Below are 18,687 nucleotides of genomic sequence, written 5' to 3' on the forward strand. Positions count from 1 at the left end.
TACAATGAGCTCTTTCATTTGATATGTAACATAGGTACTCGATTGTTTGAAAAACTTTATTTTTTAATTTTCTCATGTACCTCCCCCCCCCCAAAATGGCCTCCATATTTAAAATTCATTTATTTACGTTACATGCCCGTCTTTGGGTCACAAACTTACATATGTGTGCCAAATTTCAACTTAATTGGTCCAGTAGTTTTGAAGAAAATAGGCTGTGACAGACGGACAGATAAACGCACGAATGATCCGATGATAAGGGTTCCGTTTTTTTCCTTTTGAGGTACGGAACCCTGAAAACTGTTAAATTCGTCAAGTTTATTAAAAAGTATATATGACACCGTAAGATTGTGAACCCGTTTGTTTACAATCTAACGCAGGTTTGGTTAGGTTAGTTTATAATCTCCCTGCCGTCAGTTTATAATTTAACTAGCGAGATTATAAACTGACGAGTGTTTACAATTTTACAGTGACATATACGTATCAACACAGTTATGACCAGCCAAAGTGAAATTATAAAAACAATATGACTCACTATGACCTTACTCTTTATTCAAACATCAACAAACAAAGTTGTTTGTCCAGTCCCAGTATCGCTAAGATGCAGTGCCTATTCTAATAGAGCGAGGCGGAAAAGGACAGAAATATGTGAATACTCGTTTTAGTAGCGGTACTTGATCACTCAAAGATAATTTATCATCGTTGTTGGTGTTCGGTTGTGCATGTTATCATCTTCAAAACAAAGTCTGTGCTATTTGTGAAAACAAATCCAGTGATAATGTCGTGCTGTAAGTACACTTTCAATTTTAACAATAATTATTCAAAATTGCTTGTAGTGTGCAAAAGTTGAAGAGGTAATTATGTAAGATTTGAGGTTATGTTAAATGAGTATTACCGGCACCAACACCTAACATCTAATTTATGAGAAAATTATTTGCTAAATATTAAAATACTTAGACAATATGCTAGCTAATTATAGAATTCAAATGTATATTTGGTGGATTAGCCGATTGAGACGTAGACTCGTATTGTATGCTATAGTGATTAGACATTTAGAATACTAATTAAGTGTAAAGAATGCGAAGAGTACCTAATTTATTTATAATTTATTTAAAGCTAATGCAGCAAAGCAAATCTACCTCTAACACAAATAGGTACGGTATTTTAGTACCTATGATACCTATATCATGAGTAGGTACGTCATCCTCCCACACATTGTGATACAGTAGGTATACTGAGTCAACTAAATCTTGTCAGTAAATAGGAACAAAAAAAACTATACTCATCCTTTTCTTTTGAGTGCTAGTACTAGTGTTAGACAAAGATAGTATGATTCTCTTTGTCTATGTTTGAAATCAAACAGACCTTTGACACACTATATCTAACTGAACGTAAAGCAATGACCTACTCAAATCCGTTAATGTTTAGGTCATACTGAGCAAATTTTACTATGGGGCCAACCCCAAAATCGCTAAAAAAAAATGACTTTCCCATAGGAAATTAGACATAGATATAGAATTTTTTTATTTAACACCACATTGAAAAATGTTTACAGGCAATGCTACAAAACATTACAAGACTTAGAATTAAACTTAAATAGGCACAAATTAATTTGTTTACATGTAGATATCATTTTTTTAAATTATGATGGTAAAAAGGTGCGAACCTCAGCATGTGTTACAGCAGGCTTACCTACTACAACGCTACAATTACAACATCAGAGAAGCAAAATGTATGAATCAGACAACATTTTCGGATTTGGCCTCATAGTAAAAGTTGCTCAGTGCTCAGTATGACCTAAACAATAATGGGTTTGAGTAATTGCTTTACGTTCAGTTACATACTTGTATTTTTCATAAGTATTTGATGATATGTATACCTACCATGCGGTCCTAGTAGTAATTAATCATAATTATGCGACCTCACAAGACTTCAAAAGCTACAAAACGTCTTTAATCTCAGTTCAGATAAATAAAAACTTTTTTTTGTCATTATGAATGCTCAAAGACGAAGTTAACAATATTTTCCATGTAAGAATTTTTGTAGTGAACCTTTGAAAGTGGAGGTTTTGTAATACAGCCCGAGGGAAATGAATACTGAATACTGGCTTTGAGGGCAAAAATGAAACGTATTTTTACTTGATATTTGCGTGAAAATACAAGTAATGGCGCGATTTCAGCCATTCCTAATCGTATTTCGAATTCATAATAAATATTGAACGTGTACCTACCTAGTACCTAAATATTTCATCTATGAGTGTTTTAGGAGCTTAAGAGAGCATAGCCAACCATTAAGTTAAGGTTTCACATGTCTCACGTTGGAATAAACTAGAATGAGGACCGAAATTAAAATTAAAGGTGGTGTGTGTTAAAGGAGCACTCGTGCGTCCGTCTTCTCGTCTGTCACAGGCGTCACAGCCTAGATGTTATTGAATCATTTTAATTAGTATTAGCATGAATATTATCAACACTCTATCTATAGGCGTCTATGGAGTTATAAAACACAGGAGTGACTGGATAAAAACTTAAGTAAAGCCCCTTTTGTGGGGAGCTGGCACAATTTTATTAGTGTAGGTATTAACGGATATTTAGAATTAGCGAAATTTCAGTTAAAAATTCTTTTTCTTACATGTTATAAGACAAAGTCCCCCGCAGCGTCTGTTTGCATGTTTGTTGATAAACGGATTTTGAAGCGGGTTTTATATACCTATACAATAAACAGATTCTTGAGGATGGTTTAGACTTTAGATGTACCTATCATTTGTTAAGTTTTACCCGTGCAAAGCTGGGGCGGGTTGCTATTAGTTATTTTGTAAGTTACGATGTCTAAAGTTAAAAAAAAGTTGACACGCGGGACATTTTACAATAAAATTGTGCACATTTTACACGGCTACAAAATCATAACACTTCAACTTTTCTTCTCTCAATCCCGGGCTGGGTAAAATAAACTCAATTTACGTCGATGATTGCATTATTTTCTCATAAAAAGAACTGTCAGTCTCAATAAATAGTGGATAGGCATCTAAACATTTATTTTCCCCGTTGCATAAACAAGGGTGCGCAATGAGGGGTGCCACAGTGTTGTCATTCTAACTGTTTAACGAGCACGGGTGATTCTTAGTTCCAAGCAAACTAGTATAACTGCGCTTTCCAACTAAGCACAGTTGTAAAGAACCTCGAGGTTAAACTATCCTGGTTCGGATGGATGAAAACTTGACTTGTCCACATTTGTGCGTCCAATGGGAACATTATGCCAGGTTCGCTAATCGCGTCAGGTACCCTACGTATAAATTACTCCTTTGTCGCTGTAAATCCATCAATAGCACATTGTTTGTTTTCCAAATATCCCAACGTTCCCCTTAATTAACCGAAAAGGTATTTTGCGACGTGGTAAAATGATTGATGATTTAATTCCGGGTGTTAACAACGCATCATTTTTTTTTACGCGCACATTATCAACTGTAATTCAGGTTAATGGCAATTTTTTCAGAATATTCTCTTTTATTTTAAATACTCATACAATTTACAGCAATTTATTATCTTGCTCTAATTATTTGTAAACTGACACATTTAATAATGCCTCATTTTACAATTTACTTAACATCAGATTTATTTTTCAACGTCACCTAATATTATTCATATTTTTATACCTGCACTCCCTCTGATTCTCGCTCCCCTTCTTATTTCATCGCAATGATCATTTTGACTTCCAACAACGCAGCACTAAGTTAATTAAAGTATGGCTTAAGGTAGCTTTATACGCGACGACATTTTTTTCTTGTGATTTTGTATGGGGCGCCTGTGAAATTCACAGCGGAAAGAAAACCCGTGCGCTTTCGCCTTGGGGAAAATCACAATTTATTTTATTTTATTTATTTAGTTTAAATCAGGCAACAAGGCCCATATTACAAATACCTTACATATGTATTTTATAGACTTAAAACTAAACACTAGTTATTTAGTCGACAAAACGGCGTGGCTCCATTGCATCGGATTCGGCCATTTGCCCCGGAACCTCCGAAACACGACACTTTTCGGCCAGAAGTCGGCGCACTCGATGGTCCCCTGCAGCGGTCGCGGCACGCGCAACACAAAAGAGTTGAAGTGCACGTAGTGGCCAATGCCTATTCAGGTGCTGCAGGCTTATCTGTCGATTTTTGACAAAATTATATATATAGATGATATTAATCTACTTACTCTTACTACATTAATTTAACTTTTTAAAGGCAAAGGCCCTGGATACTCGTCGCCAATGGAGGCGTTCAGAAGTGGGCCGCGAGAGGAGCTCCTATATGTCGTCTGTGTCCAACCAGACAAGACTAAAGAGGACTACTTGGCCACCGTCGACGTTGACCCTAAATCGCCTACTTATAGCCAGGTTTGTATTATTTTATATATAAAAACTGAAAAAACTTTGAAACTCTAGGTCCATCGGGTCCCAGCGCGCATAAGTTGTTCGCAGAAATCGCGAAGCGTCTGGTTGACGTAACTGGTGACCGAATAGCTTACGGCTACCTCGCACAACGTATCAGCATTGCGATACAGCGAGGAAATGTCGCCAGCATCCTTGGTACATTGCCTCAAGGGCCTATTTTAGATTTAAGCTAGTTTTTAATTTCTTTTAGTAATACCACTGTATATATCTTGTTTGTAAATAAATGATTATTATTTTTATAAAAGGCAATCATGTTGTAACTTGTGAGCCACGTTGTACTAGTCACATTAACAATATTACGAAATTCTGACCAGTTTTAGAATGGTTTTCATTGTTACACCATACAAAATGACCTACAAACTAAATGAATTGCCTAAACCTAAATCGTTACCTACCGTTTTTTGAATGGAAAAAGTAATAAAAAAGGGTATACAAAGTGCTTATTTCGAATACCTTTATATATTAACGTTTATTTGTAAGTACCGTACCTAAATCTTTTCAGCCAAATCGATTTTCTCTGAGATACTCATGAATTGTGTCATGTTCAGCGGACTGACATAGAATTTGCGCTATAAGTAATATAATAATAACAGATTTTAGGGATCCGTAGCCATAATGGCAAAAACGAAGGCCTTATAGTTTTGTCATGTCCGTCTGTCCATCCGTCTGTATGCCATTTTTTATTTGATAAAAAAACATGTTTAACGTAAGTGATATACAGGCTGCCCGGTAATTAGTGGATAACCTTCTAACCACCGACAGAGCACCTTAGGCTGGTAGCCATTAAAAAAGACAGAAAAGTTCGATTATCTCGAAAACCACGAAACTTTTACTAGACCTATAAGTGCATTTTCTGGACCAGCCTGAGGTGCTCTGTCGGTGGTTAGAAGGTTATCCACTAATTACCGGGCACCCTGTAGGTTTTTTAATTACCTGGCTTAGAAATAGTAACGTTAATTTGATTGCGAGTGTTTCTGTGACTTGATTCCGACAAGTGTACGAAGGCATGATAGACGTGAGATATTTTACCTTGTATGCAGCAGGACTATGCCGGATTATAGGATAAAGCCACACATGAATAGACTCATAATGAGCGTGAAGCTCAATTGTTTCATCACGTATGATTCATAGGACATGCATAAAACATCCTCGGCACGCATTCCATCCATTTGTATCCTAGAATAGTGCCCCATCACGCATAAACAGCTATTGGAAAACGCATTAAATTACTGTGTATGTTTATTTCTGTGTGCCATACAGAAATAAAAATACAGTGTATGGCAATGCAGTTTACATATCGTATCAGTAGCGCACAAAAGCATATCATGTATTGCAGAAAATGGGAATGCCCGGGACTGGAATTGTATAACGAGAACCGGGAATTCCCGGTTTAGAGACTGATTTTGTAAAAATAAAAACAGTACCGAGAATACACCCCAATGTCATATATGTAATGCCAGCGGAATTTTGAAATCAGTTTTTATCGTACCAGCAGCAATAAGTTCAAGAGCCAAATTTTAAAATTGACTAAAAAGTTTCTTCAAGGTATTTAATTTCTATCGTGTACTTGAATCACATCTACTCATTCGTTCATTCATCGCCTTCATTCACTTCAACATTCCTGCCGTCACCCATAAAAAGGAGTAGAAAGTCGAAGGAAGAGAAGTTAACGAGTTATTAGGTACCTACTACATGTATTCAAAATAGGTATGTAAGATAATAAAGCTTGCTGAAAAGAGAAATCGTAGTTAATTTATTATATTTAGTAGGTAAATAAATATTTGAAAGCCCTGAAATAAGTAATTAGTGAGAGGAAACCTAGATATTTTGGATGTTAATTAAGCACATCGTAGACTATAATAAAATAAAATAAATGCCCTAAAAAGACGAAAAAGAATTCTGTAATTCTCCTTTATTAGGTACATTCATCGTTAATTAGAGCAAAAACTCTCGTTATTATTTTAACGTAGTTCTTTCATCTTACCGAAATAAAAAAATGTAATGCAAAGGTATTTATAAGGAGAAAAACATATTATTTGTCTTCGGGCCAAAGAAAGTTCCTATATGTCTCGTAATTACCATGTTCATTGTTTAAGTTGTCTATATTAAATATTTACTTACCTAATAATGTATACCTATCTATAATATGTATAATGTATTTATAATAATATGTAGGTATTTAAAAAAACCATCGTCGTCCATTGTACTCCGTTTGTTAGAAGTTGAAAAAAAAAATTTTTAACGACATTACGTATAAGTATTTTCTTTATTTTCAGACCAAACATAAAATTTGTAACTCTACAGATTAAATTCAATATGCGACTGTAGGTTCTGGCTACATTGCTGTGGGAAATGTAACTTGGTGCTGACTTAAAGCCTTGTTTTGTATGTAGGTCGTTGTGTGTTTTCCGATTGAGAATTTTACCAAATATTTAATTAAAAACTAATAAAATATTAATTACATTTTCACATTGTCTTGTCATAGTTTCATAATTTGCGTACTTATCTGAATCATTATTTTCCCTTCTACCGAATCTTCGATTTGGCGGGGAAATAAATAGGGACAAAATGATTGTGGCATCTACGAGTACCTACGCACGAGTAAATCTCTGAGAACATTCACTGTCAGGATTATTTTTCGTATTCTCGCTTTCGTAGATAATATCAAATAACTTGACAGTAGACAGTAAATAAATAACTTTTGTTAGACTTAGATCTTGAAGGACTTGAACTTTAGATTCATATTTCTTTTAGTAGGTATTACTATCAAAGGATTTCAAAGGTTATCAAATTGTATGGACACATTATAAATTGTATTCATTCATAAAGTGGCTATGCACTTTGCAGCCGGGTGTACAGTCACCTGCAAAAATATGTTACTCATGGCTCTACAAATGTAATATAATATTGTTGTATGTTTCAATTCAACAGTGGTTACTCAAATGAGTACGTCTGAATGTCTGTCAAGTTAAACCAGTTTGACAGCACTGGCTTCCCTCGAATGTGATTGTACATATAATCTATTTCAATTCAAGTATTGGTCTAAAACATCCTGTTTTGGTCAACTATCTAGTTAACCGTTTGGTGAATGTAAAGGGACATTTAGTTCAGAGCGATGTCGCACCGAGGCAATAACGTCGAGGTAATCCTGGAGGATTCCAGGCTTCAGCTGGTAGGTATTACTGTATACTTTGCTGCAATACGGGCCGGGAAGTAAATTAACAAACGGAATGTAATATATCCGTCCGAGATTTGTTGTGGGGATTAAGAGATACGTTTCGGTAATTTTGTAGTTTTATTAATGTTTCCGTGGGCGTTGTGGGTTCAGTTTATGTCTGTTAGAATTATGTGACATGAAAGAGGAAGCGGTTTGGTTATTTTATACCACGGTAATGAAAATCAAGCTTGAAGCGCAACGGCAGTGAAGCAAACGGCCCGTAAATAATGTTAAGCGGCTACCGCAGCCTATGAGCGCTTGCAACAGTACTTTAGTAGATTAGGCGTTAGTAAATAACCAATATGTGGCAAGTTATTAGATAGGGTCTAAAAAGAAAATTAGTTTTACTTGAAAAATTTAGTTCAAAAACTATGTTAGTCATAGTATTTGTTAGTATTTGTTAGTGTGCAATTTTTAAGTGTGAATCTACCACTTTACCATTTAGGTAAATAAGAAATTTAAGAACTCCTACAGATTTAATTACATATTTCTGTCAATTTTCAGCCAATAAATAAAGGCCTTTATTCCAGGCCCGATCTCAGTAAAGAATAGTGGAAACATTTTCAGCACACATTGCGAGTATTGTGACTGGACATAAAGCCATTGAATGCGTTGTTTGCGCTCCACATCCGAATCAAGAGCGTGTCATTATGCTTAACTGGGCAATGCAAATTAAATTCACCATACTGAAGTATAAATGCAGCCTTTATTTTAATCAATTGTTTTGATTCGAAGCTCCCGTACATACCAGAAATAACCAAGATGTCTTATTTATGAGCAGATAATCATGATTCATGAGGTACCTATACCGGCCGCGATCGGCCGCCACTAAACGCCCTGGTCTTTGTAACATAATTTAGTCTGGCAATGATCTAAGAGACTACTCTATGATAAGATAAGATAAGATAAAAGATAGTTTATTCAAGTAGGCATAATTACAATGCGCTTATGAACGTCAAATAAAGCTAGGTAGACCGGCTCCAACCCTACACCTCTGCCCCGAGAAGATTTAAATCCCCCCTCAATTGGAGGAGGGTATCCCAATATGGGACCGGCAATATGTCCTTGACTTTACTCAATAACGGACCAATTAATTGCAAATTTGTTATTCGATCTCGCAGAGAATCTTGGCTAGCTCCATTATCCCATTTTAGTATCCACAAGCAACTAATATTAAAGAATAAGAAAATACGAAATAACAATAATTGCTGTTTTTTCAGGTAATCCATCGTACGTACACCGGCCAAGTGGGTGACGAGCTACACCACAGCGGGTGGAATGTATGCTCGAGTTGCCATGACAACGCTAACCTGAAGAGGAACTTGCTTATCCTGCCCGCGTTGGTCTCCAGCAATGTGTACGTGGTAGACGTAGGCACTGACCCGCGTAAACCGAAGATGCATAAGGTACATTTATTTTTAATAAATTAGATTTTTATTAAACTATAACAAAAAGAATGGAATTATTTTAAAAGGATACTAAATATTTCTTTAATTCAAAAACTTTTGCGTGTTATAAAGTAAGAAAATTCCTACCTACACAAGTATACACTCTTAAATTAATTAAACATAATTTTGACTATTATGTATGTAATGTACATTTCACTAAAATATAGTAATCAAAATTGTACGATATTTAAATGTAAGCTGCAAGTTTTGAAAGAATACAACACAATAATAATTTAAAAATAACAATAAGGAAATGTTATAAAAGCCATATTTAAAAACTTTTCCCGATCTAGCGATAAAAAAGTTATCTTTTACGACGAAGCTCAAGATTGAGCGTGTGTCCGTGTCTACCGCTATTATGTTACAAACTTTTAACCATAAAACTGCATTTTTAAGCACTTGTGCAAATTATTTCCTCTTCAAACCAAGGGCAATATTTGAGCTTTGAAACATATTATAATCGCAATACCTATCGGGCCCGTTGACAATTCTTTGCCATGTTTTTTGGTTGATTCATTGTTATTTGCAAAAAAAAAACATATAAATTGCCTTACATATTTCCACGAATAGGTAGTTTGAATCATAAGAACACTTAGAAATCACCTTATTCTAGATAATTTACTTCAAAATTTTACACTTATATTAACTAGGATTAACTTTATAAAATATTCAATTACTTAACTTTTCTCTTACTAGTAAAATATACCACGGGGAATGTACAAGTCCGCTCGAGTAATTGGCTGGTAATTATTAACGCCTTAACGGCCGTAGAAACATTTCCCATATTACTTTATCGATCATCACCCAACTCTATAATTGCCGGGGGCGTCACATAGTTCGGAAGTGAAATTTCGCGCAACTAGCTCCGAAACCCATCCCGAATCTGTCGCCAAACTTCAAACATTCCAACTCACGCCAGACAGTTCGCGAACTTGTTATATTGGCTGTTAAACCTTTCGTTATCCTTTTCACACACTTTTCCGCTAGTTTGAATTTTGAATTTTATGATTGACATATTCAGGAAGCGGAGGTGTTTCTATAGGTAATATCGACTTAGTAAAAACAGCATTTTTTAATTCATTTAAAAGTGGGCATGGAGTTACCCTTCAATCAATAGTTACTTCCTTACTTGAAATTTTAGCAACATCAATGTATTCTTACATACTTTTATTTTTTGATGATTAAAATTTAATAGCATACATAAAATAATTGTATACAAGACTAGAAGTACAGTCTGTTCGGAAAGAGAAGAGTCGTGGAATGTATTGGGCCCCATATATTCCACGACTCTTCTCTTTCCGCACAGACTCTAAGTACTTTTAAATGAGGTAAAACGATTATATGATATTAATATAAATAAATAAATTCATATTAAAGGGACATGATATATATCAATATATTTGTATGTATTTATATACATATTTATTTATTTATAAGTATGTATTAATATTTTTATGGATATGTAATTGTTTGGTATATATGTATATGCCTTTGCACTTAATGCATCGCATCGTATTTAGTTATGTTTCTAAAGGGTTAGCTACTTCTTTTATGTCTCGCCGTCATGTACATTTTATTTTAGTTTGACTACCATTTCATATGTATCTCTCAGTTACTTAAAGGTTAGCTGGAAGAGATCCCTTAACGGGGGATAAGTTCGCCTTTGTACAAATTTACTGTATTCTCTCTGTATTACGAGTATGTACTTGTTTTGTGCAATGAAGTGTTTACTACTACTACATTCTTACACAAATTAACTAAGTCCCACGGTATTACGCTCAATAAAGTTTGTGTTGTGGGGACTCAGATAACGATATACAAATATTATAATATAAAAAATAACTTTAATAAAAAACAGCATAATATATTTCCGCCAAAATATTACTATGCTATTACGCAAGGCTCAAAGCCTCAAACTAATAGATATGCATGTACATTTGTACAATGTAAAATTTATTTTATAAAAACTACGGTACTTACTTCAAAAGATAAAGTTTCCGAGCACGAGCGTTACGGCTTCACGAGCAACCGGCGACTCATTTTATTTTCCATTAGGCGAAACAATGTTTGTCCAAACTGCTTAATATTCTCACCTTCCTTTCTTTATCGAGTGTTCATAGCCCCTTTATCTCGTTACCAGGTAATCGACGGCTCGGAGATAAGGTCGTTCAACTGCAGTTTCCCTCACACGACGCACTGCCTAGCATCTGGCGAAATCATGATCTCAATGATGGGCGATAAAGACGAAAACGGGAAAGGGGATTTTGTCCTCATCGACTCGCAGACTTTGAAAGTGACAGGTGAATGCTCGTGGACGTGCCTTTGGACCGCTTTGACGGAGGGGAGATATTATTCAATAGATTACGATACACGCTCTTTACTCCCTAACCTACCTCTTGACATTTTGCGTTTTATTTTTAGGGACGTGGACAAAAGGAAAAACTGCGCAGTTCGGTTATGATTTTTGGTATCAGCCTTACCACAACGCTATGATATCTACGGAATGGGGTACACCTAAATATTTTAAAACGTAAGATTTATTTAATGACTATCTTTATTTTAAACATTATACAGTGATTTCTCCTAATGATAATGATACATATTTTGTACAAAATGTCAATTTCGTTTTACAGAGGCTTCCACCCTGATGACGTGACCAATCCGAAGAGATACGGTTCATCCTTAAATATGTACAAGTGGTCAACTCGTGAGTTGCAACAAGTTATAGATCTGGGTAAGGAGGGCACGGCTCCCCTTGAGGTCAGATTTCTCCATGATCCTAAAGCCGCATTGGGATTTGTCGGATGCGGCGTCGAGGCTAACGTTTTCAGGTAAGAGATTTGTAAGGATTCAAGGCTGAATATTCGATACATGCCTTTGTCTTTTTACCTTTGGTAGTATCTGTAACATATATTATTTACGAGTTTTCGAACCAATATAATAAAAATGACAAATCGCGGAAGGAATGCATGATACCGAAAAGACGTAATTTGTGAATAGCCCCCTATATATGTGTACCTAACTCTAAGAAACATGACCGTAAATCATAAGTAACACCATCGTATAGTTTTTATTAATTCCGTAGGTATCATCACCGAGCATAGTCTAAATAATTTTAAATAGGTACGTGTCATACATTCACATATTTTTTTTATAATTGGATAATTTTAAATAATGTTGTACTAACGGTACATTCGAATGTCATTCTCATTTTGGTCGAATATTAACAAAACGTATCGTGAGCGGTCAACGTGAGTCTAATACACCTTCAGCTAAAGATTCATATTCTATTTGTTACTTTCTATATTTGAATACGTAAGTTTCAGCTACCAAATAAGAACGTTTGCTTACACAGTTTCAAAGCAGTCAGTAATGTAGTGACCTAAGTGAAACCAGAAAACTTTCTCAATTAGGAATCGGACGCGACAAACCAAAAAAAGCCTTACATCCATTAACTTTAAATTCTTTTCAGATTCAAAAAGACCTCCGATGAAAAGTGGAGAGCTGATAAAATCATTGATGTACCAGCAAAAAAAGTATTGCAAGATGGCGTAGAAACCGAGCTTAATGGTAAGGATTCTCCTTACTGTCGCAATTACTGGTAACGTCATTTTCTTTGCTACAATCAATATAAAAAAGTATCTAGTACACCAGAAAAGATATGAAACTACCTAAAATATTAATTTTCTCTCGGATTCAGCAAAACTTTGCCGGTAAATGCGTATGACACTTTTATTAACTTTTTCCCCTCAGGATTGATGACCGATATCCTGCTGTCATTGGATGACAAGTATTTATACTTCACGTGCTGGCTGCATGGGGACGTACGTCAGTACGACGTGTCGGATCCGGAAAATCCAAAGCTAACCGACCAGGTCTTTTTGGGAGGACAGATGGCTAGTGAAAACTTAACTGTAGTTGAAGATAAGGACAATAAGGTAAAATGAAATATTTGTTAAGGCCTCCCCAAATATTTATTTATTGAGTGCGATCTTAAGAGTTACGAAGGTTTAAAGGCACGCGAGGGAAACAAACTTTGTAGAGTCTAACACAAAAAAATAACTTACCGCCACGAGGAAAATACAAATTAATGATTTTAATATTTATCATTCAAAATAATCTCTTAAAAGTCCAAAGCCTTACCGAGGCCGACTCCCAAAAAAAACCGACCTTCAAAAAAGTAGGTTTTGATTGAAGAAAGCCGGGTAAAGCTATTTAGATTACGTTCTTGGCGACATTTATGCATGGAATCAAATAAATTGTCAATTTGTCTGCATTTTTCCATTTGTACTTACATATATTCAATGCAATCTACTTTCAGGGTGTTAAAGTATTTCAGACAACAATAACTATAATCTATATTTAACTCATGATTCGTAACCACTTTGTTACCTGAATGTGACGTGCAATAAAAATGTATATATGTATTTAAGTTCTCATTTTAAGTGAATTGTAAAAATTCTTATGAGAATAAAGAATCTTTAAACCGAATAAACGATTCTATGTATAATACTCGTGGAGGGGGCCACATGACTTTACAGTATTTCATAGTGCACGTCATTCATTGTGTTCAGCCTCGCTACTCTCGTATTGTTTCGTAAATTACTTTGTTCTGTTGTTCCTTAGTTTTTCGGCTGTGATTGCGCGGATCAAATAATGTACATGAAAATATAAATAGTCAAAAGCAGCTTGTTTCATATTGCGCTCCAGACTTCACAAGAATTTAAAAAATCTGCTTTTGTTATGGAAATAATTTTATATTGCAAAAAATTTGTTCTTTGAAAGACGCAGGTTGTGTAAAAGTGATTGCTCTTTAGCGATAAGGGTGCCTATTATGTTACCTTTACTTTTAAGTTTGTGATTTGTACCGTTTTCTTTTATTGAAGTGTGCAATATCGTTGTGTACTGTTAAATCTAAACAATACTTTTGAAGTAATTTTTAGCTAAGTACAGTCACATGTTTTAATTTATGACCCATTTTCGTACCTTGTCACAGTGATAATCAGTATGAAAGTCTCTAGAGACCTCATGTTATTGTCACTGTGATAAGGTACAAAAATGGGCCATAAATTAAAACATGTGACTGTACATTTTGCATGTTGGCTTTATGTCGACTGAATACTGATGCTATAACTGTATTAAGACCAAATTGTAACGTATTCTGGCAAATAAACATTTCATTTCATTTCATTTCATAGTTTTATGTCGTGATGGTGTCGATTAATTTGTAACAATTTGGTTATCTACTTTAAAACAATAATATAAAGATATTCTCCAATAGGTGGCTTATGATGATAATGTCACTCGCACAACATATTTTGAGAACCTATGTCTCCATTTTCAAGCGGTACTAAAGTAACAGTCCTCTCTGAGTACTAAAGTAACAGTCCTCTCTGATACATGTCGTGCAAGTGATTTAAAAGAAAGTTAAACCGTAAAATTACTTATGTTGTTTCCAGGGTCCGTATAAGCAAGTGACGGTGAAAGGCAAGACCCTGCAAGGCAGCCCGCAGATGCTACAGCTATCTCTTGACGGCAAGAGACTTTATGTTTCGTGCTCTCTTTTCTCACCTTTTGATAAACAGTTCTATCCGAAAACCAGTGAAGAGGTATAAGATGGAATTATTTTAGTTTTATTTTACACACTTGAAATGTATTTAGGAATAACTTTGCATGCGGTGGCGTAAGCATAACGATTTTTATTGGGTATTTTAATCTCAACTGTCACGATTACTATTCTTAATTGACTTCAAAAGGTTACGTCATAAAATGTCTGATTAGGAAACTCGCGCTGACTTCTGCAGAGTTACCTTAAAAACGGTACCTAATTCGCCTGTAAAACTACCTATACTTAGCTATAAAAATAATATTTAGACATCATAACACTAAGCTTTACTTAATAGTAATGATAGTTTTATATATTTCTCTTGGCAATGATAATGCTCCTTTCATTTTATTTCATGGGAATGCTCTGAATTTTCTCGAAAAATACTGCTTGGCCTTTATTAAATTTCATTACTTCGAGTATGTGAGGGGCGCGTGGTATTTCCAAGATATTATTCAAGTTTAGTTGTTCGTTAGGACATTAGGGAAAAAATGAGCATTATTTATTATATATTGCTTATAATGTATTAAATAACCTTTTTTATACAATTAAACTATACAGAGGTACCTACCTACTATAATACAAATACTAAACTAAATTAATAACTAGATTAAAATAACAAAAGCACAAAAATCTTAAACTGAACTAACAACTAACAAATAACTTAAAGCAAATTCTCAAACCCAAGAGAAAAAAAAAGCGGCCAAGTGCGAGTCGGACTCGCCCATGAAGGGTTCCGTATTTAGGGGATTTATGACGTATTAAAAAAAACTACTTACTGGATCTCGTTCAAACTAATTTTCGGTGGAAGTTTGCATGGTAATGTACATCATATATTTTTTTTAGTTTTATTATTCAAGTATTTTAGAAGTTACAGGGGGGGAGGGGCACACATTTTACCACTTTGGAAGTGTCTCTCGCGCAAACTATTCAGTTTAGAAAAAAAATGATATTAGAAATCTCAATATCATTTTTGAAGACCTCTATCCATAGATACCGCAGACGTATGGTTTTGATGAAAAAATTTTTTTTGAGTTTCAGTTCTAGGTATGGGGAACCCCCAAAAATTTATTTTTCTATTTTTGTGTGAAAATCTTAATGCGGTTTACAGAATACATGTACTTACCAAGTTTTAACAGTATAGTTCTTATACATACTGTGACATACGGACGGACAGACAGACAGACAGACAGACAGGCAGACATGACGAATCCATAAGGGTTCCGTTTTTTGCCATTTGGCTACGGAACCCTAAAAATGGGTAGCTGTAGTCTGTGGAAACTCTCTTAACAAAACTTTACAAGGCTCAAGTAGCTAGTTAATTGATGTCTTACAAATACATACGTCAAAGTGACAGATTAAGACAAACGATTCATTACTAAGGGCTCATTTAGACGGTGTGTGAACTCGTGTACGATTTTTGTTACATTGCGGACCATTGAGGTTACATCAATTCAGCCGACCGATCAAACGACGCAATGTAATCAAACTCGCATGCGAGTTCTCGCCCCGTCTAAGGGCTTATTTAGACGGCGCGCGAACTCGTATACGATTTTAGTTACATTGCGGACCATTGAGGTTACATCAATTCAGCCAACCGTTCAAACGACGCAATGTAATCAAACTCGCATGCGGGTTCTCGCCCCGTCTAAATGAGTCTTAATTAAGGCTTGTAGCGCATTTAAACGAATAATGCCATAAAAACTATAGCAATTTTAATTGCTACATTACCTAGGTATATAGTAGTTTGTGTTACAAGGGTTCAAAATGATATATTTCCGTCAAGGGCGTATATTGAATCCTGAATGAAGCGATGGATTCTACAATAGAATCCCGCACGTAGTGAGGGATTCTAAAGTATAATCCAGAGCGTAATGAGGGATTCGAGTATTAACGCCCAAGACGAAATAATTTTGATACCGTGTGACACATACTGCTTTTCACATCAACTATGAGGAAAATAAATAAAAGCGGCCAAGTGCGAGTCGGACTCGCCCATGAAGGGTTCCGTATTTAGGCGATTTATGACGTATAAAAAAAAACTACTTACTAGATCTCGTTCAAACCAATTTTCGGTGGAAGTTTACATGGTAATGTACATCATATATTTTTTTTAGTTTTATCATTCTCTTATTTTAGAAGTTAGGGGGGTCGGGACACACATTTTACCACTTTGGAAGTGTCTCTCGCGCAAACTATTCAGTTTAGAAAAAAATGATATTAGAAACCTCAATATCATTTTTGAAGACCTATCCATAGATACCCCACACGTATGGGTTTGATGAAAAAAAAAATTTTGAGTTTCAGTTCGAAGTATGGGGAACCCCAAAAATTTATTGTTTTTTTTCTATTTTTGTGTGAAAATCTTAATGCGGTTCACAGAATACATCTACTTACCAAGTTTCAACAGTATAGTTCTTATAGTTTCGGAGAAAAGTGGCCGTGACATACGGACGGACAGACAGACGGACAGACGGAAGAAGACAGACAGACATGACGAATCTATAAGGGTTCCGTTTTTTGCCATTTGGCTACGGAACCCTAAAAAAATCTTGGCGGTGTGGTGGCGTGAAAATATATTATATATTATATTATATTATATTATATATATATTATTAGCATGTTGGTTACAGGGCGGCTGGATCGTGAAACTGGACATTGATACTGAAAACGGAGGTATGACTCTGGACCCCAACTTCCTGATCGACTTCGGACAAGAACCCAACGGGCCAGTCTTGCCGCATGAAATGAGGTCAGAAAATGAAACTATATTTAAACCTTAGAGTCGGACTAGCTAACTCTGTAAGGCATTTGTAATGAAAAATTATGGCAATGTCATGATTAATGTAATTTTTTTATGAAAATATGACCTTTTTAATGACACTACCTCAATTTGGTGCAAAGTTACCTCAGCCGGACTTTGCCTGTTTGTTCTTATAGCGGCTATAAACACCCGCATTGTAAAAAAAATCATCCAATTTTGACGGTTTATGAAACATAGCCCGTTATTAAAACAAACTTATGGACTAACGACATAGTAAAGTTTAGTTATATACTTAGCTATAGCAAATTCACTACTATGATGTATCCTCAAAAATCATCAAACTTACCTAACGCTCTTCGTATTGACGAAATGCCATTTTAACCCCATTGTTAACATACATGTACAATTAAGTAGTTATAGGATCAATGTTCACTCCAGGATATGATATTATGTATCAACATACATATTTTATAGGTACCTAACTCGCTTGATACCTACGAAGTCTTCCCTTTTATACAATACAGCGTTTGAATCAATTTCCTTTTTGCAGGTATCCAGGAGGGGACTGCACTTCAGATATTTGGCTTGCGGATAGTTAATAAAATTGTTATATTTTACGATATTTCAAATATAGGTATTTTGGTTTTTATATTAAAATGTACCTACTCTTTTTACCTGGCTTATATTCACATGTATTCTCGAGCTTTGCGATAAAAGATTTTAATGTATTATTTTTTTATTATATAAATACATAATTCAAAAACGCAACTTTCTTACTTTTATTACAAGTAGGTTAGAACCCGTACCATGAGTCACTGACAGTGTCAAAACTGACATTTACGCTATCGAGAACGTAATTTACTTTCTATACTTACATCTCGTTTGCACTAATATGCGAGTACGAGCGAGATATATAGAAAGTAAATTACGTTCTCGACGGCGTTTACGTATAATATGTCAGTGGTATAGCCGTATAGGTTACCTTAGGATATCGGAAAAAAAGTATTCGTTATGCCTTATCTGAGATGTAATTGGCCATAATCGTTAAAAAAATAAATCACTGTTTCGTATTAAGTTTTTAAATTATAGTTTATGTACAACCATTTATCAATTTTATATGTAACATTTATACCACTGAATATAACGGATGCGGTTAAATAATTTCCAGTTAGAGTTCACACTAAAAGTTTGGATGTAGCCAACACATTCAGCTTTCAATTAC

The 18,687-nt window shown here is 35.0% G+C and overlaps 1 protein-coding gene and 1 long non-coding RNA gene across 2 annotated transcripts in view; one reads left to right on the forward strand and one right to left on the reverse strand.

Moving 5' to 3' along the window:
- LOC134652140 (uncharacterized) overlaps nucleotides 1-17,033 on the reverse strand; it is a 156,229-nt gene extending 139,196 nt beyond the window's left edge. The window contains exons 1-2 of the long non-coding RNA XR_010097164.1: nucleotides 16,930-17,033; nucleotides 15,460-15,661 (exon numbers count right to left, since the gene is read on the reverse strand). This is a non-coding gene — a long non-coding RNA (uncharacterized LOC134652140). The remainder of the gene's footprint in view (nucleotides 1-15,459; nucleotides 15,662-16,929) is intronic.
- Nucleotides 689-18,098, forward strand: LOC134652084 (methanethiol oxidase). Its single transcript, XM_063507241.1, has 11 exons — nucleotides 689-785; nucleotides 4,223-4,374; nucleotides 8,869-9,054; nucleotides 11,237-11,396; nucleotides 11,518-11,626; nucleotides 11,730-11,927; nucleotides 12,569-12,666; nucleotides 12,850-13,034; nucleotides 14,556-14,705; nucleotides 17,335-17,453; nucleotides 18,016-18,098. The coding sequence occupies exons 1-11, from the start codon at nucleotides 776-778 to the stop codon at nucleotides 18,062-18,064; spliced, it is 1,416 nt and encodes a 471-aa protein (XP_063363311.1). The 5' UTR covers nucleotides 689-775; the 3' UTR covers nucleotides 18,065-18,098.
- The last annotated feature ends 589 nt before the right edge of the window (nucleotides 18,099-18,687 follow it).

This window comes from Cydia amplana, chromosome 11 (assembly GCF_948474715.1).
Source record: "Cydia amplana chromosome 11, ilCydAmpl1.1, whole genome shotgun sequence".
Lineage (NCBI taxonomy): Eukaryota > Metazoa > Arthropoda > Insecta > Lepidoptera > Tortricidae > Cydia > Cydia amplana.